At 40.6% G+C, this 24,399-nt stretch overlaps 3 protein-coding genes across 5 annotated transcripts in view; 2 read left to right on the top strand and 1 right to left on the bottom strand.

The window, feature by feature from the left end:
• The first annotated feature begins 2,733 nt into the window (after nt 1-2,733).
• Nucleotides 2,734-6,571, top strand: sync (syncoilin, intermediate filament protein). Of its 2 annotated transcripts, XM_079259162.1 has the most exons (6): nt 2,734-2,837; nt 3,763-5,172; nt 5,243-5,457; nt 5,823-6,030; nt 6,105-6,229; nt 6,300-6,571. In XM_079259162.1, the coding sequence occupies exons 2-6, from the start codon at nt 3,817-3,819 to the stop codon at nt 6,346-6,348; spliced, it is 1,953 nt and encodes a 650-aa protein (XP_079115288.1). In that variant the 5' UTR covers nt 2,734-2,837; nt 3,763-3,816; the 3' UTR covers nt 6,349-6,571. The 2 variants fall into 2 exon arrangements, with proteins under 2 accessions (XP_079115288.1, XP_079115289.1); XM_079259163.1 differs by having other exon boundaries at nt 2,767-5,172.
• A 1,196-nt stretch (nt 6,572-7,767) lies between these two features.
• rbbp4 (retinoblastoma binding protein 4) lies at nt 7,768-14,301 on the bottom strand. 2 transcript variants are annotated; one of them, XM_079258258.1, is made up of 12 exons: nt 14,229-14,301; nt 13,678-13,828; nt 13,411-13,556; nt 13,129-13,302; nt 12,891-13,006; nt 10,872-11,032; nt 10,644-10,770; nt 10,477-10,554; nt 10,331-10,407; nt 10,049-10,106; nt 9,284-9,394; nt 7,768-8,076 (listed from the first exon to the last, which is right to left on the bottom strand). In XM_079258258.1, exons 1-12 carry the CDS (start codon nt 14,242-14,244, stop codon nt 8,014-8,016), a joined length of 1,278 nt encoding a protein of 425 aa, XP_079114384.1. In that variant the 5' UTR covers nt 14,245-14,301; the 3' UTR covers nt 7,768-8,013. The 2 variants fall into 2 exon arrangements, with proteins under 2 accessions (XP_079114384.1, XP_079114385.1); XM_079258259.1 differs by lacking the exon at nt 9,284-9,394.
• A 1,250-nt stretch (nt 14,302-15,551) lies between these two features.
• Nucleotides 15,552-24,399, top strand: part of tert (telomerase reverse transcriptase) — a gene marked incomplete at both ends in the record, with an annotated part of 9,334 nt that continues 486 nt past the window's right edge. The window contains 15 exons of the mRNA XM_079258356.1: nt 15,552-15,767; nt 15,963-17,286; nt 17,349-17,538; nt 17,620-17,773; nt 17,872-18,039; nt 18,152-18,313; nt 18,780-18,881; nt 18,968-19,053; nt 19,134-19,247; nt 19,360-19,431; nt 19,951-20,139; nt 20,377-20,503; nt 21,452-21,513; nt 21,857-21,981; nt 22,066-22,203. Of these exons, the coding sequence (XP_079114482.1) occupies nt 15,552-15,767; nt 15,963-17,286; nt 17,349-17,538; nt 17,620-17,773; nt 17,872-18,039; nt 18,152-18,313; nt 18,780-18,881; nt 18,968-19,053; nt 19,134-19,247; nt 19,360-19,431; nt 19,951-20,139; nt 20,377-20,503; nt 21,452-21,513; nt 21,857-21,981; nt 22,066-22,203 (3,229 nt within the window). The remainder of the gene's footprint in view (nt 15,768-15,962; nt 17,287-17,348; nt 17,539-17,619; nt 17,774-17,871; nt 18,040-18,151; nt 18,314-18,779; nt 18,882-18,967; nt 19,054-19,133; nt 19,248-19,359; nt 19,432-19,950; nt 20,140-20,376; nt 20,504-21,451; nt 21,514-21,856; nt 21,982-22,065; nt 22,204-24,399) is intronic.

The following is a 24,399-nucleotide window of genomic DNA, read 5'->3' as shown; positions in this document are numbered from 1 at the left end:
AACACCCCCTTAAATACTTGGTTTTCCCCCTTGTCCTACACACATATACACAGTCAGGATCTTTCCATCCTCCACACAGGAAACGGACAGAAAAGAGTCAAAGAACTAGAGAGACGGTGATTTTTATGGCAAGTATGTGAGGGAGAGTCTTAAAAAATCTCTGCATCCCAGAGGCTGTGTGGGTGTGCAGCATGACAGTGTTAATATGTCAGGCATAACGTCACATAAATGACTGTCTCCTCTGCGAAGCTTAAACCTGCCAAATCACAGAGATGAAGCGACCAAAAGGGCTGAATTAGATCAACATTACATGCTGCGTTCAGCACGAGGGACTTAACCTTCTCATGGAAACAGTGAATCAGAAACTGTGTCATCATTTTACAGGGTGTCGACTGCAAATAAAGTGTGCTTAGTAGGAAGGCTTAAGTAAACGCACACTCGGGTGGGATTTCAGGGGGAATCTTGGAAAGTTTAAGTCCAAACCTCACGGTACAATAGAAATGAAGTTTCCATTAAGACATTAGAGACAATGCTGTAAGAAAAACAGATTATTAGTTTTAGAGTTTATTCATTACTTTTAACAGCATCTTTTACATAAAGTCTACAATTACATTGATGAATAATCAATATCTTTATGATTCCCTTTTGTATCAAAGTAGATCAGTTGAACTGTGATGCCATCTAGTGGTGATGCCATGTTAAACTTTTTACAAGAGCAATGTGTATTACGACGGGGAGGATTTACAGCATATCATACAAAAGGTATTGAAATTAAGGGAAAAAGAGGGCCGTTAATCCTCTGACCTCATTGCATATTTTTAATCTTTTTTTTTTTTTTTTTTTTAAATTATAAATTTCATTGCTAATCTTTGACATATGTAAGACTCCAATCATCATGGCCTCCTATTTGTTTTTCTTTTCTTCTCAGGCAATCAAACTGGGTGAAATGGGTAACATTTATTAACTGAATGTTTAGTAGCTTCGAACAGCCTTGTGTTGTTTAGCTTAAAGAATGAAAAATAGAAAAAATATTGACAATATATCAATGTTGATTATAGCAAAACACTTTTGTATGAATACTTTAGACCAGCTGAGTATCTGGCATTACATGGTACTACATAATACCAATACTACATGCCAAGCACTACATAAAAAGTTTTATTTTGTAGAAAATAATTTAACTTAAGTGACATTTGGAGGGTTAAAATGCAAAAAAAAAAAAATAAATAAATAAAAAAAAGTGAATGTTTGGTAGTTTTGAGCAAGTCTAAAGTTGTTTAAGTTGATAAAAAAAAAAAAAAAAAAAAGAAAATAATATTTATGTACAGTGATTTCACAGTGGAAAAAGCAGCATCCAAAAGCTTTTCCAGTTAAGAGAGAGTATATTTGCATTGAGAGGAACATCCAGTTAAAAAAAAACAGCTGTGAGAAGAAATGCTAAACTCCATTGTGTTTCTACAAGAGGAGTTCAGCTCTGAAACAGCTGCAGTAAAGAAATAAAATCATGTCAATCAATAGGAAAATTTAAACAAATGGTAAAAGATGATGTAATTAAAAGTTATGAGGCAAATCGGGTTATTTTTTTTAAGCAATGTATGTTGAATTCTATGATTTACTGTGTGTATTACCACTGTATACTGTTTAAGTTTCATTGTAATGGAATTTAATGTGTATTACTGTATTTTTCATGCTGTGAAAATTTTACGGTGTCATTGATCAGGGGGTTTTGGACTAGATAAGAGCTCAACTTCTTCCAAAACCCTTTTTCGAACTTAAGAAGCTTATTTTATTTATTTATTTATTTATTGTTCTTTTTTAAAGTCCGTTTTTAGTTCGAAATACATTTTTTATGAATGAATAGCAGTTTTTTGTGAGCGTTTCTGTACATTAAGGTCACCAGAGGGTAGTAAATTTGAGAAAAGTGGGGTCAGTTGCATTTATTTAGGGTAAATTAAAAAAATTAAAAAAAAAAGAATAAACAAGACATCTCTGCAGATCAAGAAACAAGTTGTAAATAAAATCTTGTCACCAATTTTTTAAACATCTTGACCATCATTTCACCATCACCTCATCATCGCTCATCTCTCCTTTCACGTTTATGCGCCCAAATGTGTTTCCAACCTTCCCGTTCTCATGCCGGCATGCAGGACCACCTGCCTGCTCAGGGGTAGCGGGTCAGAAGTTTAGCTGAAAACTGACCCTCCCATGAGAAGTATTGCCACAAAAGTACAGGCGAGCTATTTAAAATCTCGATAATGAGGAGGCATTGATGTAATCCTGCAGCAACGCTCTTTAATCAACAAACCCACAACAAACACATGGACACACCTCAGCAACCACAACAGATGCTACTGGCTGTAATTCCTCTGCTCCTCCTGGTGTCCCAGACAGAAAGAGGTGCCAACATGCATTTGATGGTTTTTAAATAAAAAATAAAATAAAATAACACACTTGTTTTCCCATCAAATGAGGCAAATTACTCAAAGTTAGTGAGTAAATTCTTGATGAAAAAACACTTTAGGACTCTTTACTCATCAACATCAACCTCAGCAAATCCTCCAACTCTCCTCGGAAACAGCCCCAAGTTGCCCCTCTTTCTGCCGACCCAGTGTTTATTAATAAACCCAAACATGTCTGAGGTAGCCATGGTTGCACATAGCAGCCCAGTGACAGAGAGGAGGCTGGGTTTTCACCCTCCCACCCCACTCTCACCCCTCTCTTAGTTGAATTGCACAGACTTCTGCCGCTCATTCCCTGCTGCTCTCTTTGCTCCTTCCAACACACTCATGCTCAGCATTCAGCTGCAGGACAGAAGAAACTTGGATGTATTTTGAAAGGTAAGTGTAGTCGCACCAGATTTTTCACATTAGGAAGTTTGCTTTACTTATGATTATAACATTTAACTCATAATTCAAATAAAGCACACCCTGTAGATGAAAACACACCTTACATTAGATAAAGCTCACACACAGAAAGAACTTGAGGTTTAGGTTAGTCTTTCCATGCAGGACAGCGCTGCCTGTGGGGGGTGAAGTTGAGTAGGAATGCTGCCTGGTGCCAGTGCTTGTCCTGCAGCAAGACAGCTGGTCACTGTCATGTCCTCCCCAGAGCTTTGTTAGGTCATCCAGCTTCTGAGATCTGTGTACTCTCAACAGTCTGTCTATAATCTGACTTGAAAAGAGCATAAACACAAGAGCTGCATCTCGAATTAACAGAAAGTTTACAAATCGATGTTTGCTGACATTACTGGGTCATTTTGATCGATTTACAGTCAGCAACTATTTGTTCAGTCTATAATACTATAATTACAGCTACATTAATCACAAGAGCGGAGTGTAAATGCCCGTCCGTCGACAGGACATGTTATGATAACAGCCTTGCTAATGTAATCTGTGTAATGCCACTAGCCGGAGCTTCAGACAAAAGCTGACAGTATTAGATGTATGTTGGTCGTGTTGCTGAGTTTATGTGGGTGCATGAGCAGGCTTGTCTGAGGCGTGTCTGGATATGCCAGGCTGTGAGTGCATGGCATGGCATCTAGCCTGAGGGGACAGCTGCCAGTATCACAGTCCACCTGCTAAGCTGCACCACATGTGCTAATAGCATCACATACTGGAGCTTGCAAACTGGCCAAAACATTAACCCAACACCAACATTAACAAGTCATCATTGCCAAGCAGCTTTAGCATTTATGGCAAAAGTTACAGCTATGAGCCTTACATGTCTACCAGCAGGGCTAATATTCATCTACTGTTTTTAAAGGAATGATAACAGATTTAAAGGAGTTTTCAGGATCGAATCTTTTAGTTTGAACCAATGGAGGACTTGGATGATGTCTCATCTACTGGGTTTGAGTCACTCTTCATCAAAGAAGAGGGAAGAGATCCAGAGAGAACAATGGGAGAGAGGCACAGAAACCCGTCAGGACTGACTGGACCACAGCTCAAACAGTCGGCATTAATGAAGCCGTACCTTCAGGAGATGGATGAGTTACTGAAAAGCTGCGAAGTGCTTACGGGCATTTCATTTGGCTCTCAGTACTCAGCACTTCCCGTCGACACAAGTCCAAGTGAATCAAGTAACAGAGAGACCAGAGCTTCTCCCTTTGACTATCTGTCCACCAGCTACATCGACACACATGTGGATGGAGCTGCAGCAGAAGAGAAGGAGAGCTTGGGCACCATTATAAACAGGTATGAAGTTCCTCGGCAGGCTGAGATGCCTCTCACCTCAGCAGGTAACAAACTGAGCGAAACTATGGTGGAGTATGAAAGCCAGCTGCTGGGGATGCTGGCCATGCTGGAGAACTGCATGGAAGAGGGTGGCATGGACTTTGAGCCGCAAAACTGGGTGGCAAATTCAGGCCAAGAATACATAAACATCAAGAAGAATAGCCCTCATTACCAGCTGGGGTTGGAGGCCCCGTCAATGCAGGCTAAATCCTTTAAAACAACTGAGGACGGCGTGAGAATGACCGAAAGTTTGGCAACAAATGGAAGCCAGCCGAGTCTTTTGTCCAACTGGGACAAGCTGGTATACTTCCCAGTAGAGAGACCAGAGATGCAAGATCATTTAAAAAGAGATGAGGGAGTCCATGACAAACAAATGAGGTTTCCAGGGCAACAAATAACTACAGATTACACCAAACAAGATCCAGGATGTGTGTTCAATGAAGGTACAGACAACGTGGAAGTTACTGAGGAGAGAAGTGAATTCAAGGTGGACGCGGCAGATTTAGGATCTGGCATGACTGAGTTCAAGGCTTTGGGGTCTCAGATGGAGGACTGTCTGGTGGGAGTGCAGCGGTTGGAAAAGAAGAGGAAGGAGCTGCTGGTGGAGGTGCTGCAGCTACGGGGAAATAAAGAAGGAGAGCGGACCAGAGAAGAGGAGACAGAGGAGTGGATTGACAACAAAGTGGTGGAGTTGATCAAAGCCATCAAGAGAGAAGAGGACGGGAGAAGGGAGGAGAGAAAGAGGGAGATACACAGCCTCAAAGAGGAGCGGGCCGAGGAGGAGAGGAAGATGTGGAAGGTAAATTTGGAGAGGCAAGGGCTGCAGGATGAGCTCAGGAAGCAGAAAAGGAGGCTGTTTGCAGCGGCGCGGGACTGTGCCCACAGTCAGGCAGCTCTGAACAACCACCGGCGGGAAGTGGAGCTGCTCAAGAGAGAAAAGGTAAAAAAAAAAAAAGGTAAATCTACACGTCTCTCAACAAATCTCCACAAAAAGGTCTCCTATCTTCCAGGAACAGCTGAGTTCCTTGTTGTATCAGCTGACAGAGGAGAGCTGCAAGCTCAGGTCAACCCAGCGGCAGCAGCTCTTAGACCTGCGAGCGAAGCTGCAGGCCCAGAGCTCGAGTCAGCCGTCCAACGCGCAGGAGGAGCTGACCGAATGCAGGAGGAGCTCCTGTGGTGATGTCCAGCAGTACCTGCAGGGTGGGCTGAAAGCGCTGGAGGACAGGTGCCATCAGCATTACTGTACTAAAAATCCTTCCTTCCTTCTCATGGAAGTAAAACCTGCGGGTTCTGCCGGAAGTTTTCTTCCTGTTAAAGGGGAGTTTTTTCCTTCCCACTGTCGCCGCGTGCATGCTAAGGATGGGAGATTGGATCGAAGTCATGACTCGATGCAATCAGTTGTTTTCTATTATAGGATGTGTATGAATTGGCTCGAAATGATGTGTATGTCGATTCGTGCATGTAAAGTTCTTGTGAAGTGGCGCTATACAAATAAAGTTGAATTAGACTGAATTTCATGATCACATGCCAGAACATCCAAGCGATGTTTTGACCATAAACTACATTTAACTGAGTAGTTTGCTCCTCCAGGTACGAGCCCATTTTGCTGGCTCTGCTGAAGAGAAGAGAGGCGACATCTGGCGCACTGGTGAAAGCAAAAGAGCAGGCCCAAGCGCTGAGAGCCCAGCTCACACCACTGAGGGAGGAAATCCAAAAGCTGCAACTGCAGAGGGCTTGCTTGGAGGAGAAACTCAAACTCGTTCACATGCAGCGATGCGAGGACGTGGGACGGCATAAGGTAATGATGACCAAACCTGTGGCGGCGCTTAGAAACATGCCGGATGTCAGAGCCAAGTTGTGTCTGCCTAACAGGAAGCAGTGTTTAGTCTGGAGGAGAGAGGCCGCGAGCTGAAGACCGAGTTGGAGATTCAAAGGAGGAAAACCAAAGAGATGGAGGAGTTGAGAGACGGCCTCGCCAAGCAGCTCCTGCTTCATAGGTAACTCATCGCACCTGGACTTTCTCTTTGAGCTTTAAAACACAGTAATTACAACCGGTTTCCTCTCCAGGGTTGCCATTAACGACCAAAATGAGCACGACCACGAAGACAAGACATAGTTTCTTCTTCCTGTTTTGAGTTTTTTGTGATTTCATGATTTTATTGCTTTGTTTTTTTTTAATAGATTGTAATCCAGTCAACTCCAACGATTAAATAAAAGCACTTTACATAAATGGCAACATTTAAGGCTGACAAATGTTTGTTTTCAAACTGTCTGTAAAGATTAGTCTGCAGCATGTCAAAAGGTTTTTGTTATGAATAAAAGGCCTTGTGTGTCTTGTAGATGAAGTGTGACTGATGAGTAAATGTTCGTCTCTTAAGAGGAGAGGCCGTTTTGTACTTATAAGGGCAACATGTCTGCAGAACTAAACAGTGGGAACATGAGTAGTACAGTGAGGCTCCCAAGATGTGACAACAGTGTCGAGTAAAAAGTGATGCGGCTTCATTAAAAATACCTGCAGACTTCAGAGATTCTGACCAGAGTACAGGAGCAGGGTATCTGCACAATTAATGAAGCCAAATTTAAGACTTTTTAAGACCTTACATTCACAAAATATAAAACATGGAACCACCTTACAAATAGTCCAAGCACTTATGAGAAATGGCTGGCATCTGTTGGTGGGTTTTGGCAGCAGCTTTGTGCTTCTCGCTGTGCATCCACAGCTTTAACTCCCATTGAGCAGAGTTTAAAAATCTTCTTGCACGGCGTGCAGCCGTCCTCGTCGTAGCTGTTGCCTGGAACCGTTGCTAACCATTTAATAAATTTAGGATCATCCAGCCAGCGAACATTAAATTTGCACTTCCTCATGCTTGACGCACCTGTTAGCTAATGTGGAAACCGCTATGCTGGAAAATAGCCCCCACCCCCTCCCCGACACGCAACCGGTTCATTTTGAAGCGGTTCATAGATTTCAATATTATACAAAAATACAAAACAGTAATCAAAAAGTCCTTTAGAGATAAACAAATAAAATATATAAATTCTTCTTACTTGATGCGTGGTATTTTTTAAGACCTTGGGACTCTGGATTTAAGGATTGCTTGTCATTTTTAATGATATTTAAGGCCTTAATTTTGACTCATTTAAGACTTTTTAAGGATCCGCGGATACCCCGAGGAAATATGGATCACAAATGACTAGTTAGACATCTTGTTGAGAGTAACTTTGCTAAATACAAATGTGTGCAAAATAATTAGATTGTAATGGAATGAAACTCTACAACTGTGTTATTTTAGGTACCAAAAGTCAAAACAATCCATTACAAAAAGCGAGAGCTTTGTTTACAGCAGGAGGGGCTGCCTTTTGTAAGTGCAGAAACGTTAAACTATCATCAGTGTAACAGTATGTGATACAACTCTGATCTTTAGTTTTAGAAAAACAGTTTTAATATTGTTTTTAATAGAAAAAAAGCATTTTTGTAAAACAGTTCAATGTACAAAATAAAGCAAATCTAATTTAAAAAATATGTCAAGTGCACTGCAAAAACAAAGGATTAGATTCACGGGCGATAAGGCAGTCGCTCCATGAAAGGATGAAAGGACAGTTTCTGGAAAGAATCCAAAAGGAAATGGAGCAACGCACGATTACAATTTCAAGTATTTACATTTAGCAGCTGACACCGTCCCACAGATCGAGTTGGGAAAAGATGGAATAAGAAGCTGGAAGAAGCTAGAGGGGCGTCGGTGTGATGAGGTTACAGGTAAATGCAAAGCAAAACGGGTCTTTAGGCTGTAGCTTCAGGGTCCGTTGTGCCCTCAGGATCTTCATCATTGTAGATATTCTCAGCCTGAAAAGGAGAATCGATGCATCAGACTGGAAAATACTCAAAAGTTGTTTGTTCATTCAGGAAAATACAATAAGAACCAAATTTAATCCTATTATTCTTCCGTGCCTTCAGTCTTTCCTGATGTTTATTTAAAATAAAGACTCAGAACATGATTGTCTGTATGTATTGTGTGAAGAAAAAAAAACATTATGGAAAAATACTAAAGCACGCACACACACATATGAATATTAACTAAAAGTAGGACTTATTTAAAAAGTGTATTTAATTAATTACAGATTTTTAATTAATCTCTAATGTACTGTAATTGCATTTTAATCGCATCACAATATTTGCCCCAAAAGCAACTTTTTCTTTTTTATTTTAGTTGAAGATTAAATCATAAACACAGATATGATTATTGTAAACTCAGACTTTTAATGTCTGAACAAAAAAAAGTATTTAATTTTAAAACAGTAAAAATGAAACTGAAAATGTCCCTGAAGTGAACAGCAGAGGTGATCACCTCCTGCTCTGTCTGCAGCTTGAAGCTGGATGCTGCGTGAAGACCAAGTCTCTTGTGGTTCTTTTGGACGGGGAGGAGCTTACGCAACAGCCGCTGCTGCTAACCCAGAGAAAACTACGCGTTCTTTCACGTCTCTGACCAAAGAAGTCAGCAGACACACTAATAAGTAGTTTTTTCTTTAAATAGACACGCTAGACGGGGTCGGAAAAATGGCAAAATGTAGCATCAAAGTTGCTAAGTTAGTAACGGAGGTTACTAACCGGTACACCAGGAAATTGAGCACTGACATGTTTTGTGACTGAATGTATTATTTTTTTTAACATGTTAATTTTTCTGGGAGTAATTTATCGTAATTAATGCGTTAAAGTCCCACCTCTAATAATAACAGTTACCATTCTCATTTTTCTGTCTTGTCAATTTCCTCACTTTGCCCTTCCGGAATCCTTCTGCGTTTTATACCGTCTTTACTGACATTTTCTTTGCTGAAATGTCGGGAATCTACTTTCTATGATTTTCCGTCACGTGAATTTCCCAGAGCCGTTTCCTCTGACATGCGTTATCAATTTCATCAGAAGCAGCATCACCTGCTTCAACAAGATGTTAAATAATGTGTAATCTTTTGTAATGCGCACGTGTTAAAGAGCTTATGAACCAGAGCTAATTTATTTTCAGACTCTTGGTGGTTGGTGGTTAAAGCTGCCTCACCATCTGCCAGACTTGCATGATGTTGTCTTCAGAAACGGAGCAGATGACCCACGGCTCGTTGGGGTTCCAGGAGAAGTCAGAGATTTTGGCTGTGTGGCCACCATGAATAAACTAATAGAAAAATTTTTTTTTTTTAATTTCGCATCCATAAAAAGATCAACAGCAGAGAATTGCATAAAATCTAAAAATTGCACTTAAAATAAAACAAAACAAAAAAAACACCAATTAAAAAACACCTACATTTAAAAAACTTATGTGTCGCTAAAAAGTTTTTATGCTCTCATGAGGTGTTTTTTTTTTTTTTTTTTTTAAAGATGTGTCAGTATAGAAGTATATGAAAAAAAGTGTAATGTAAACACTTTGCGCATTAATGTGGCCCTGGGCGTGACATAAGGAGGTCATGTGACCAATTCATTCCCAGTAAAGATGGTGTGGTTTGGAGAAAACAATTAAATGCAAAGTTTCACAACAAATTAGAAAAGGAAATGAGGTAGAAGGGCCTCACAAAGTCGTATCAAATCTTCCGGATCAGGTAGAAAATCCTGAAATGACGCTACTTGGCTGCCTGGCACGAACCGCAATTCTTATAAAACCTCGTCAGCCGTCCCAGATTTTATGAAAACTGCAGCTTATGCACCAAACGCTGTTCAATGACAGCACTTGCAAACTTCAATTGTTTGTTAAAAGTTTACAAGTGTTTCTTTTATATTGTGAAAAACTGTTACGGAAATGCAGCAAATGATGCCGGGGTTTACTAAGACTTACCAGCAACTCAGGGGGGCCGTCTTCTGCATCCTCTGGTGACTGCTCCTCGCCAATTTTGCTATTAAAACAGAAATTAAAAGCAAATTTTTTATTATATTTATATATATATATATTTATATTATATGTATTATATTTTATTAGATTATATTTTATCACATATTATATTATATTATATTATATTATATTATATTATATTATATTAATGCAAGATGTTTTTTTAAATTAGTAAAATGAGAAAGCTTCAAAGAATCAGAATTACATCCCAGTTTAAGTTATAAATACCTGAGGTCCCACACATTGAGGCGACGATCTGTTCCACTAGATGCCAGAATGGTTTCATTATGGGGTGACCACTGAACCTAAAACAGCCGGTCAGAAACTCAAGTCAACATATTGTTAACAGAAGCTAATCAGAATAAATGTCATACCTGGAAGATCTCGTCCTTGTGGGACTCAAATGAGTGCAGCTTCAGTTTCAGGTTCCTCAGGTCCCAGAGAGCCACAGTCTGTCGGTGAAGTACAAGATATTACACACACTGTATCCAGGAGCTAAAACTCATGTTGTTAATTAGAATGTGACAGAAAACAGGATTACCTTGTCTGCTGAGCCGGTGGCGAGGATGAACTCGCTGTAAGGGTTAAATGACAAACAGTTGACCTCTGCTATGTGGGCATCGACTGCATGGCTGGGTTTGGAGGTGTTGTTTGAACGAGTATCCCAACTAAAAGCAAAAAGAGACCATTTTGTGTGTTTTAAAACATACAACACTGAAGATGAACTTCCTGTGTCTGTCACGCCTAGACTTGTTGCTAAGATTCTCACATCATAAGGTTTTGGTCGTCAGCTACAGATCCGAAGAGAGACTCGTGAAGCAGGTGCCAGGAGACATCTTCCACCACAGCAGTGTGACCGGTGAAGATGGTCTTTGCGTCAACTATCTTGCCTTCCTTTGGCGTGGCGCCGATGTCCCACAGGCAGATCGTCTGGTGATAACAGACAAGCATCTTGTTAATATTTCACATCTAATCTTCAAACACTTATTTTCAGGAATATCTCACATATTAATAATATAATTCAACATACATGTATGTGAAAACACACCTTTAAGTTCTATGATGAAACATTACAGAGGAAAGGAAATCTGGTCTCTACCAGCTCTAAAGAATTAGGTAAGTACTCGGGGTGGGGAAATCGAATTGAAAAATCAAAAATCGGGATTGTTTTGCTTCACAATTTTAAAATTGATTTTTTTGTTTAAAAAAAAAAAAAAAAAAATTCAGTTTCCCCCCCCCCCCAAATAAATAAAAACAATCCATTATAACATTTTTTGTCATTTTTATTGTTTTTATTGATCTTTTTACTCGTCTTCTTGGACATTACAACAGCAGAATGAATGTCTGGCTACTGTGTTGTTTCTCATTGAAAGCAAGAAATATGATGAGCAAAAAAAAAAAAAAAAGTTTTATTCTTTTTTTTGTTTGTTTTTAATCTACAAAAATCAGCAATTTTGAAGAATTGTGAGAATAGCAATTAAAATCAAATCGGCACCCAAAAAATAAATTGGAATAGAATCGGGACAAAAGCATATCGTCACAGCCCTGGTGAGTACGCAGATGAAAAAAAAAAAATCTATAACCATTCATCCATTTTCTTAAGCGCTTAGTCCAATTCTGGGTCACGGGGAAGTTGGAGTCTATCCCAGCAATCACTGGGTGAGAGGCAGGGTACACCTTCAACAGGTCACCAGTCCATCACAGATCAATAACCATATCTTGGGTTTTTTACACTTTCAACTGAAGGAACATGTAAATAAACCAGCTTACAGAATCATTCCCAACCTGCCGATGTGCGGCCCCGCCATGCTCTAAAAGACTAACGATGGCCGTGTTGTCAGCAAATTTTAAAATTGTTTTTAACGTTGATGCGAAACTCATCAGTGTACAGAATGATTGGACCATTACTACCCCGCTGTGTTCAGGATCATCATCCTGTGTAACACCTATTCCGGGCCAACTTTAGCTGCCAGATGTTAAACTTCAGAATACTAAAACACTCAGAGTCCATGCTTGACTGAATGTCCTTTGTGTGTTAAATAAGCACAAATGAGCACTATTCGACGACGAATAGGTGTAAACAGTGGGGCGATCGGGCCTTCGCAGTGGCAGGGCCCAAACTCTGGAACTCTCTGCCTCTGTAGTTACGCTCCATCATGGACCTGCCTCTGTTTAAGGCCAGGCTAAAGACTCATCTGTTTAGATCAGCCTTTGGCTGTTGAGATTTTTACATGCGAATGAACTGCTATTTTATATTTTTACTTGTTTTTATCTTTGTTCAGCACTTTGGTCGACTAAGGTTGTTGTAAAGCGCTTTATAAATAAAATTTGATTGATTGATTGATTGACTGTGGGTGGGGTTTTGTATGAGGCGTTAGTGCTGATATACTGCGATTTTCTCCTTCAATGGTCCAGATCAACAGGACCTAACATCTCCACTTTGGTCTCATCTGTCTAAAGGATGTTGTTCCACATGTCTTGTGGTTTGTTCAGACCTAACCCGTGTCGCCATCTCCTTAGAGAAATAATTGTAAATTGTAAAATCGCTTTGAAACCTCCTTATAACCTTTCCCCGACAAAAGGACATTAGAAGTTGGTTCTTTAAGATCTTTGTTAATCTCATCCCCTTTTTGGATTGTTAACACACAGCCAAAAAGCTCCAGACCAGAAAACTTCACCAAAACTGGTCTTCATCTTCATGGCACTCATCCGGGGTCGGATAAGCGGCATGAAGATTAAACAGACTGGTGTTTATTAAAAAACAATCAAACTACTTAATTTTACTTACATGGTCATCTGATGCACTGAGGAGCGATCCAGAGAGATTTGCATTCCAGGACAGTCCATAACCTTCTTTCTGATGGCCTCTGAGACGCAGATCAGGGTGACATTCTCCCAAAACATCTGGACAACACAACAAGTTAATAGTTAATGTTTCATTTTCTATATAGGCCCTAATTAACCCATTTCATTTATTTAATTTATCTTTAGCTAACTGTAGTTAGGATTGGACTGAAGTTTTGTACCTGGCTTTGAGGGATGCTTGGTGTAGTCAAACACCAGCACATCTGAGGTGGGGGTCTTCGTGGCAATGATGCAAGGGTTCTGTGGCATGTATCGAGCACGGTTGACCTCTCCCTCATGGTTGATCTTGATTTCTATCTCGATCTTGCCACTCACAGAACCAAAGCCACCAAATTCTTAAGTAAGATATGTTTACATTATACACATACAGCAGGAGGGTACTCACAATTTTACTTTAAATCAGATAATAAGCACATTAATAACAGCGTGTAGAAATCTCCAACCTCCTTTTTCACTGTCATATTGGGAGGCATCAAACTGGGCATCATCATTGGGCAGCTGGACACTTGCAATAATTAGGTGGTTCTGCTCATCAGAGGTGTGCGTGCCCAACACCAGTCGGTGCACACTGTATTCCTTCCCCTCTGGTCTGGTTTAAAAAAAAAAAAAAAAAGTGATTCAAGTTACACAGTAATGTGAATAATGCTAAGTTAAAGGGTACATGACAACAAACGAGAACCACAAATGGTCTACTGAGTAAATGTTCCTACCTGGAAACATCAGGAAGCCACTGAGCAGTGAGGCTGGGCCACTCTAAGGCATGGGTCATGACCAGGTCATACAGAAAGGGGGTGTTTTTCTTCCAGATCTTATACTCTTCGTTGATAACCCTCTCTTCCACTGTATCATCATATGAACCCGCTGGAGGGGACAGAATCATTCATGACTTCTGTCAATCGACAATTTACTAGTTTGTTCTATTCTACAGTCATTTAGCAGTTTAAGGTTCTTAAAAAACTTACAAGTCCTCCAATAAACTTATTTAAGCGATGACTGAGGTAGCATGGCCTTACCGACTGAATGTTTATACCAACAGCATTAACATGCATGCTGCGATCTTGTTCGCCTTTACGTGTACAAAAGTTAATGTAAGATGTTAGAATATACAATTTAAACTACAATAAACTATATATGACCCCTGTTGGTCATCGTTTATGCAGCTGCTACCACATACGTGGCTAATGCAACTAGCTTGGTAGCTAACTGACATGCTAGCAAACCGCGTTTGTTTTATTGGTGTGATTTAAGAAATATGTGTTACCCTCTTTGTCTGCCATCGCGAGTATCCTCGACAGTAGACAGTAAACATGCACTTAAAGTTTATTTAAATTATATCGTCTGGTGAACAGTCGCAGTCCTTGTTCAGTTCAGCCAGTGTTGGTAACGCTAAGCTAATACGTAGCTGGCTGCAGGCTAACCAAGGATCCATATGATGCTGGTATTCGCGCGCTCAGTACGAGACAGAGTTGTGTTTTTCCACCAATCAGAGTTCAAGTAGTCCAGTGATTGGGTTCGCTCCTTTCCCGTCAACTCACCCGGGGAGAAGGGATGATGAGCGACGGAGGAGTTTGCTGTTTTAATGGAAAAGAAAGCGTTTGCTTTTGGAAAGAGACTTTTCCAAAACAAAGAGAGCGTGAATCTTTCTGTGCGCGTGATACTACTACTACTACTACTACTACTACTACTACTACTACTACTACTAATAATAATAATACTAATAAGTCATTTTGCACATTATTGTTTCAATTTTCAATATAAAGGGACTCGGGATGAAATGTGAACTTTTTTCATAAAGCAGCAGAAGTTACTTGCAGAATTTTAATACGCGGATGCCTACTAAACATAGAAAAAGACTGCACACCACGATTATTAAATGAAGTTGGAATATTTCATTTTTATTTGCAAACCCAGTGATTGGAGCATTCTTTGCCGAACAAAATCGTCTGACATGAGCAAGGCCGTATTATCCAATGGGCATTATGGGCCCATGCCCACTTGGGGCCCATGTGGGGCCCATGTAGGACAAACACCAGCAGTTTGGACATGAAACAAAATGTACATAAATAGTTACACCACAGTATCTAGTGTATTGATATTGGTACTATTGGCTGAGAGATGTTAGAAATATTATTTCAAAGAGTATCATTCACAATTTTCACAATGTTATAATGGGCAAGGGGCTCCCAGGAACACCGTGGGCCCAGGGACCTGTGCACTTTTAATCCGGCCCTGGACATGAACAGGTCATCCAGTCGATGACCTGCTGATCGATCGTTTAATATGGAGTGTAAACTCCGCTCACTCGGATTTCTTCCAGGTCGCCTGGACAGCAAATTGCGTGGACCCTCTGAAATTGTGTACCAAACACAACATACCCTATCAAGATTGCTATTGGCCAACCAAGAATTCCAGAGACAATGTAAACGTCTTTGATTGGATACTTTTACTAAACACATCTTTGATTGGTTGAATCTTACGCGGGGCATTAAAACATCAGCTGTAGCTCAACGCAGCAGCCTTGCAGACCACCATGCACACAGTTTAGACATGTCTAATGTTGAAACTGTAACTTCAGGCAGCCGTCATGTCTGGACCTGACATGTCCGGTGTTCTGGGCATCTTAAAGTCATTGTATCGACACACACAGACACTGGAAGAGTTTGCGGATAGCATCGTATACAAAGAAGGGAAGAGGGTTGTCATCGTGGAGCAGTCAGACACGAACCGCTTTAAATCGTTTGTTAGAGGAGTTTTTGTGTGTTTTGACAAGGAGCTACAGCAAGTACCGAGCTGCAACCAGGTAACAAGTCATCTTGGAACAGATGACACAAAACACCTTGTTATATTTGTAGCAATGTTATGTTAATGTTACTTAAATGTTCAAGGAAGTGTCATGTCTTTCCACAACAAAGTAAACACAACTGCAGTTGTTTAATACCTATTATAAGAGGTCGTTTCGTCTCATTTTCTGTGGTGGATTTTATTCTTTCTGTAGATTTCCACCCTCCAAGAACTCCTGGCTTATGTCCTGAACAGTCTGAAAAGGAAAAGAAAAAGAAATGTCTTGGCACTTGGCTATAATTTTTTTACTCTGGCACATGAGGATCGTGATGCAGACCAATTTAAATTTCAAGGAGATATAACACAGAGTGCTGCATACATCTATGGAAGTGATTTGTGGAAGAAAGTCACAGTACGTCTTGGTACAGACGTCACACATTACCTCCTTGAAAACTGCAGCATATTTGTCGCAGTCCCTCCTTCGTGTGTTTTCCAGGTGTGTGGGGTTCCAGTATATGACAGGGTGTCCACGTCCAATTCCTCTAGTGGATTTATTCTCCAGCCACGGATCAGAAAACACAATTGCTCTCATTTTCGAAGCAATCAAAGGTCAGTGTATCTGAAAAGGAAGCGTGTTGATGAGAATCCTGCTGTCAGCAAGAGGAAGAAGAGAAGGGATGGAAGAAGGAACAAGAGGAAAAGAAAGAGGGAACCTGATCAGCAGGGTGAGGAGACCATGAGTTACTCGAGAAAGAGGAGAAGGGTTGCTCACCAGGAACACAAAGAGAAAGTCCAACACGTTGGCTGTGAAGCCGTGGAAGAAAGACGACTCACGTCTTTGGGATCTTCTCTGTCGAGAAAAACCATGGAAAATAGTGGGACTGGTTTCAAACAGCTTGTCGAAATGCCAACAACGACGTCTTGCTCAGAGGGTGGTCCCAGTTGGAGATCAGGGCTTTTCCCCCCTTTGCCGCCCTCACAGTGTTTCATCCGCTCTTTGGCATTCCTGTATGGTGGTAGGGGCCTGCATAGCTTCCTCCTTAACAGGAAGAAGAGGAGTGCTGATGGATCCAGAAGATTACAAGGGAAAGATTTGGTAAGGGTGGTCTTCTTTGAGGGTCTGGCATATTTAAATGGGCTGGAGAGGAAGCCAAAGAAACTCCCCGAGCGTTTTTTCAACAGGATTCCTCTGTTTAGTCAGCTGTTGAAACGACACAGGAGGTGTCCTTACAGCAGAATCCTGCAGAGGATGTGTCCAGCGGCTGAGCTGAGCAGTGCAGGGCAGGGAGAGCTGAACTCCCTTTTACCAAAGCACTCTGCACCTTTCCGGGTCTACCTATTTGTCAGGGAGTGCCTTTCGACTGTCGTCCCACACGAGCTGTGGGGCTCCGACCACAACAGGCTTCATTTCTTGGTCAGAGTCAAAGGCTTCCTGCACAGCAGCAAGTTTGAAAGGCTCTCGTTGGCTGAACTGATGTGGAAGATCAAGGTGAATGACTGCGATTGGCTGATCACAAAGAGGAAAAATGGCAAGAAAGGTGAGATTATTGTGAATGTTTACGGTTTGTTTTTGAGAACCTAAATATATTCTACCTTGCAGGCCGCTGCCCACCCAGCGAACTTGCATATCGGACACAGATCCTCGGTCAGTTCTTCGCTTGGCTCTTGGACGGCTACGTTATTGGCCTCGTCAGAGCCTGTTTCTACGCCACGGAGAGCGTGGGGCAGAAAAATGCCATCAGATTCTACAGACAGGAAGTCTGGGCCAAACTTCAAGACTTGGCTTTCAGGTTCGCGCGTGCACAGCTTCAACCTGTAACAACATCATTCATTAATGCTTAGATGAAAATAATTGATGTTTGTTATGATAGAGGTCACCTTGCTAAAGGCCAGATGGAGGAGTTGACTCCAGCTCAGGTGGCTTCGCTGCCCAAAAACACCGTCATCTCCCGTCTTCGCTTCGTCCCCAAAACGGATGGCATGAGGCCTATCACACGAGTCATAGGAGCAGATGCCAAAACTCGGGTACACTGTGGCACTAACATAAAATTACATGTCTGATGGTTTTTTTTCTTTTACTTTCTGTGAGAAACATCGTTTTTGTAACATCATGTTTCTTACAGCTCCACCAGGGGCGTGTGCGTGACTTGCTGGATATGCTCCGGGCATGTGTGCAGTCCACTCCCTCCCTCCTGGGTTCCACAGTGTGGGGCATGACAGACATCCACAAAGTGCTGGTCTCTCTGGCGCCGGCCCAGAAGGACAAACCACAGCCGCTCTACTTTGTTAAGGTGAGTTGTTGTGCATGAATGTTGAGTGTTTTACATGTGAGGCAGCATTTCAGCAAAATAACAACTTCACACGAGCAAAGTGTTTTAACTCGCTCTGACTTTTCTCCTTGAGGTGGATGTTAGTGGAGCCTATGAAAGCCTCCCACATGGCAAACTCCTAGAGGTGATCGGCCAGGTCCTGTCGCCTGTCCTGGATGAGCTCTTTACCATCCGTCGCTATGCCAAGATCTGGTTGGATTCCCATGAAGGCCTAAAAAAAACTTTTGTCAGACAGGTACTACCAAACTCACAAACATGGTGTGATCATGTCACAGGTGTGCTGAAAACTTTTCTCTGTTTTCACGTTGATATTTATTATATCTTCAGAATAAGATGTCACAGTATGAAATCTCAAATAAATGAGAGAAAAATGTACTTTAATTTATTTGTCTGTGCAGTATTTATTTATATACTTATTTATTTATTTATATACATGTATTAACTAATTTGTTTATTTAGATACTTGCTTGTTTATTTATTTATTTATTAATTCATATACTTATTTATACAGTTATTTATTTATTTATTTATTTATTTATTTATGTGTTTGACACATTCACTCAGTCAAAATATGTTCACGGTGGGTTGTTCTGTCCTCCTTTATATGAACTACTAAAGAGGTTTAAAAGCTCCAAATGACTACATTATTTACACTTTAGAGTATTATCTGAATGCACAAATTGCCACATCTGTGAACGCAGGCAGATTTCCTGGAGGGCAACATGGGATCCACCAACATGAAAGGATTCCTGATGTCACTGCAGAAAAGTGGGAAAGTCCATCATTCCATCCTGGTGGAGCAGGTAACATTTACAACCTTTTTTTTTTTTTAAATGTAAAAATAATTTCTTCCCTGATTTTGACGTTTAATCACATTTCCTTGTTGCAGCATTTCTGCTCTGACCTCCGTGGCAGAGAAGCATTGCAGTTCTTCACCCAAATGCTGACCAGCAGTGTTGTTCAGTATGGGAAGAAGTAAGTCCTGCACTCAGATTCTTATTTTGAAAAGCAGTTGCTTTGTTCTTTGCTCTATATATATTTATATTTTTTTGCAGGACATACCATCAATGCCGAGGAATTCCTCAGGGTTCAGTCGTGTCCAGTCTGCTCTGCTGTCTTTGCTACGGTCACATGGAAAACGTCTTGTTCAAAAGCATCACTAACAAGGGGTACAGTGTGTCAGTCTGTAGTTACACCTTAGCATCAGAAGAGGGCAGTGTCTCTTTGTTTGAGCTCCACATTGCATATAAATCTGTGTTTAATACTTTCCTGTCTCTGTAGGCGCGTGATGAGACTTGTGGATGACTTCCTTCTTATCACCCCGGACCTGCATGAAGCGCAAACCTTCCTCAAGTATGATGCATGCAAATGACACACACAGATCAAATGACACCTGATGTCTGCAGCATCATTGGATAAGATGAAGAAGTAAAACCATGTTGTTAATTCCCTCGAAGCACAAGCAGACACAAGTGGCATTCTTGCTACTGGTTTATTTGTAGACTTCTCCACAAATGGCACCGTGAAAACTCTCTAACTTTTTATTCCTTCAGAAATGTCCCAGTCCAAATCTTTCACCCTGCAGCATCTCATTTCTGCAGGTGCTTGCACACTGCTTATTGTCAAGTCCTCACGAGAGCAGCCCAACAAGAAATAACTTTAGGTGTACCAAAATAAAAGCCCAAACACTTTACACTTCTTTAACTCTGTGACAAATGAAACTTAAAATTCCTAATTATTAACTAATTACGAAGCGAACACAAACATACAATATTGGACATTAAACAACTATTTAAAACAACATGCTTATCCCAGTTACACATGTTGATGTATTTTATCTGCTATTTATGGAAGTTGAACTTTTCATTTCAGGATCTTGTTGGCTGGAGTGCCAGAGTACGGCGTGGTCGTCAACCCGCAAAAAGTGGTGCTCAACTTCCAAGCATCAGGGAGCGTGGGCGCATGTCCCAGCATCCGCGTGCTGCCTCCTCACTGCCTCTTCCCCTGGTGCGGGCTGCTGCTGGACACCCACTCCCTGGACGTCTATAAAGACTATTCCAGGTGAAACCTCTTGACAACTGCAGAATGACTGCATCGAGTGTACTTCTTATGCAAGGGAGTGGGCTTTTCCATCTTTTAATGGTTTCTTATAAACCAAGTGGCGCCACCTCACTGTGCTTACAAACAACTCCCAGTTTGATTGAAATCTACCAAAAAAAAATCAAAAACTGAAATATTTTTCCTTGCTTAATTCTCTTCAGTGGTTTTTTTACTCGTATTAAACTGTATTTCTCACAGCTACGCAGGCCTTTCTCTGCGCTACAGCCTCACTTTAGGCTCTTTCCACCACGCTGGGCAGCAAATGAAGAGGAAGCTGATGGCCATCCTTCGACTCAAATGCCATGCCCTCTTCCTGGACCTGAAGGTCAGGGACAAACGGGCTTAATGACACAATACAGAACCTTTTGCCATTTTGCCCCGTCATGCGCGCCCTATCGACGGCTAATTCTGCATCCATCTTGCATCCTACCTGACCTGTTAGCTCTCTCCAGCCAGCAAAAGATGATCTTACCATGATGTTGTTTTTTTTTGTTGAATCAGCAACGTTGCTTGTTCAGAACAGCCAGTTCCTTATTTTACTTCAAAGCGAAACGTCTCATCGCATCCCAGATGTAAAAGTTGTATAGTGTCAGTTTCTCAGCCTCAGGATGCCGTTGGGTAGCAACAGCTCTACAAATGCACATGATAGATGTCACTGTGTCATCAAACAAGTCCGAGACGCAGAGTTTTAACGTAAAAAAGTTACGTAATGCGTCTTTGAAGCTGCTTGAAATATAAATTATCTTAGATTTTAGAAGTTTTTTTCAAATAACAGCAGTCTTCACAGGATAAAATTAAAAGCCCAGATGAGTAAAGGTTAGGATGCTAAACAGTATGCATGAATAGTTTCTTTATCCTTCATGGTTTTCAGACACTTTTTGGGTAAAAAATGAAGCCGTTTATGCAGCTTTATCAATATGTAGCTCAGGCTTCAGGGATTCTTTTCAGGAAGATGACCTCAGACGGGAACAAATTAGAATTTTCCTGAAGTTTCACATTAACTCAGCTTAGCAAGTCTTCTAGACATGATGGTCAAATGATGTCACTGATGAAAATACCTGCAAACACAATTTGCTCTTGTGTTTTATTCTGTACAGAGAAACACAAAGATACTTCATTCATTCATTTATTATCCTAACTGCTTAGTCCGGTTAAGGGTCGCGGGGAAGCTGGAGCCTATCCCAGCAGTCACAAAGATACCTGTTGGTGTAAATTTAATTCCCTGCTTCCACTCAAGTGCTTCGTGTAACTATAAATAAACTTTCCTTTTCAGACCAATTCTTTTGAGACGGTCTACAAGAACATCTACAAGCTGGTGCTGCTGCATGCATGCAGGTAAAACAGGTCCAATATGACCCTTTTTTATTTACAAAACTCATGTTTTATGAGTTTAAGGTTATTGTGAATGCTTCATTGCCATCATCCACCTGTGCTGTTTAGATAGTTTGGTAACAAACTCATGTCGGTAACTGCATGACTCAGTTTCCACCATCTGATCTTGGCCTAATAAACTGACCTGATGCGATAATACAACTATTAAAACAAACCATTGTTGTCACTCGAGAACAGCTCCAGATTAAGGCAAGATTCTTTTTTTTTTTTTTTTTTTTTTTTTTTTTTTAATCTCATAATCCAAATCCAGAAATGAGGTCCTTTCTTTTCCCTATATCCCCTCCAGGTTTCATGTGTGTGCCCAAAGTTTGCCCTTTGGTCAGGAGGTTGCTAAGAACCCAGCTTACTTCCTGCAGATGATATGGGACATGGCTCAATATGCCAATAAGCTAATCAGGCTCAGCAACAAAGGTAACGTACAGTTTCGTTCATCCGAATAAAAGACAAACTCCTTTTTTGTTTTAGGTCATTTTTAATCTCTTTTGCTTCCTCCAGGAATGTTTTTGGGATGTAAATCCCAGACAGGCGTTCTCCAGTATGAGGCGGTGGAGCTGCTTTTCTGCTTGTCCTTCTTGCTGGTTCTGTCACAGCACCGGCCACTCTACAGAGATCTGCTGACACACCTCCACAAACGTTTGTAATCACAGGAACTACACCGATATACACCACAGTGTCACAGATAGCATATCCATGATAAAGATTATGGTTGATGAGATTATTTCAGTATGAATGCATCTGTTGTTATACAAAAACCTTTTATTTGTTAGCCTCATATAATTACTTAGTTATAGTTTGCTGATATTGCTGATTGACTGGATGTACTTGCTTAAAATATGACTTAAGGAAATTTGCTATGAGGCTAACGGATCAATTCATGCAAAATCTATCAATATGGCTGACAAAAGAAAAAACGTACTAAAAAAGATAAAACAGAATATTGGATTAAGATTCTCAAACAAGTCATTTGCAGGTGTTTTTTAATTTAAACCTAAAAGTTGAGGCTTGAATATGTTAAAATGAACATGGAGCCATCTGCAGCTTGAGTGTCAAAAATGCAAATCCTAACAGAGGAATCTGAGACCGTGTCACGAGTCGGCGTGTTTATATGACACAAGAAACCAACCCTTCTTTTAAAAATACAAAACAAAACTGGACTTTTAAAATGCAGCTTAATTCATCAGTTTGATTTGTAGCTGAAGTTCTGAGAACCAGACTGACACACTGACAGAGTAATTCCTGCATGTATGCGCTAAACTAGACTCAGATTATCCCAGATACTCTGCAGAAACTCCAGAGTTCTGTTAAAACTCTACAGCACAAGTGTCCGTTAACCAAATTCTCAATAAAACCTTTCTCTGATTTTTCAGTTCCTTGTCCGACTGGTAAGTAAAGTCAGAAACTGTGACTGAAAATGTGATCATTAAAGCTACATGGCCATTTGTAGATGTTGTTAAAAGTAATTTCCAGACAATCAGTTGGTTATCATAAAATCCAGATTTTTAAATCTTCTGAAAAGTCACCATCAAAGAAAAACATAGATAATATCTGCAGCTATTGTACCTGTATTTACACAACTCCAATTGCAAAAGCTTGGGCTCACTTACTTGACCAGGATGGTGATCCAACTAAAAGACCAAGTTGGACAAAAACCCTGGATTGAGCCCTCTGTATATGTGTAGTCATTGACTGGCTTGACGGAGAATGAAACACCTTTTCTTGGAGATGCTTTTTGCTCAAGCTGAATGCCAGTATTGATGTTTCTGCAGAAAACAAGGTGCAGTTCCAGTGGAAGAGCAGAGCATTTGTCATTTTCCATCTGTGTTGTGGCCATTTCAGCTGAAATTAAATTGTTTTTGGAATTTAAAAGTGCTGCTTCCCAGCATGAGTGGCATGTTGATGCCAAATTTCACCAAAAGCATGCTAACTCTTCTCAGAAGAGTAAACTGCATGACCTGCTTTTTGGCACTGATGCTGCAAACACAAACTGGGAAAACTAAACCAGTACTTGCATACTGGAATAATGCAGAGTGGCTTTGTGCATTAGAGACTCCTCATTCCATGTGTATTCACATCTTTGTTTTTCACAGCAAGTCAGTCTGACATAGAAAAACAATGGAAAGTCTAGACTTATTATAAATAAGACAGTTTGACAGGAAATTTCTCTCTAGGTCAGGTGATCTAAATTTATTGATTGATCATTTTCTTTACAACATAGGTAGGTTAGGTCCATCGCAAGGCCAACAAAGAGCGCACAACCTCGCTGGCCTGGATAAATGTACATGTCCAAAAACTAAAAGGTTGTTTTAGCACCTTTTGAAGGAAAACATTCGAGTCTGTCAGCATTATACATCTTGACTTGTAAACATTTTTCCTTTAAAAAATGAATTTTCTCTTCAGCTTTCTTGCAGACACCAGGAGGTTTTGGGTCAAAACTTATTGGCATTTTGAACTGTTCATAATTCCCTCTGCTACACTAAAGCTCCACTTCTGGTTGAATAATGCAACCCCATAATGATACATCCACTTATAACACTATAGATATTGTGTCATTTAGATGATGAAGATGATGCAGGTCTCTGACTGTTTCCTGGTATCAGATGTTGTGGAAATTTTTTGTCCCTTTCAACAACATGGTTTCTGTGATGCTTTGGAGGCTCAGAGTTAACCAACTCGGTTAATGTCAGGAATATCCTGCTAAGTCAGCTGAACTTTGGGTGTTAATTAATTTCTTCAAGTGATGGCAGGTACCCAAGAAGACTTATACAACCACATTGTTGGACATTACTTTTTATATTTTGAAACATATTTATTTGCTTTTGGTTTTATTAA

This window comes from Telmatherina bonti, assembly GCF_933228915.1.
Source record: "Telmatherina bonti genome assembly, chromosome: 19".
NCBI classification, from domain to species: Eukaryota; Metazoa; Chordata; class Actinopteri; order Atheriniformes; family Telmatherinidae; genus Telmatherina; species Telmatherina bonti.
Note: the sequence above shows the minus strand (reverse complement) of the source record. Positions and strands in the feature narration are given on the sequence as shown.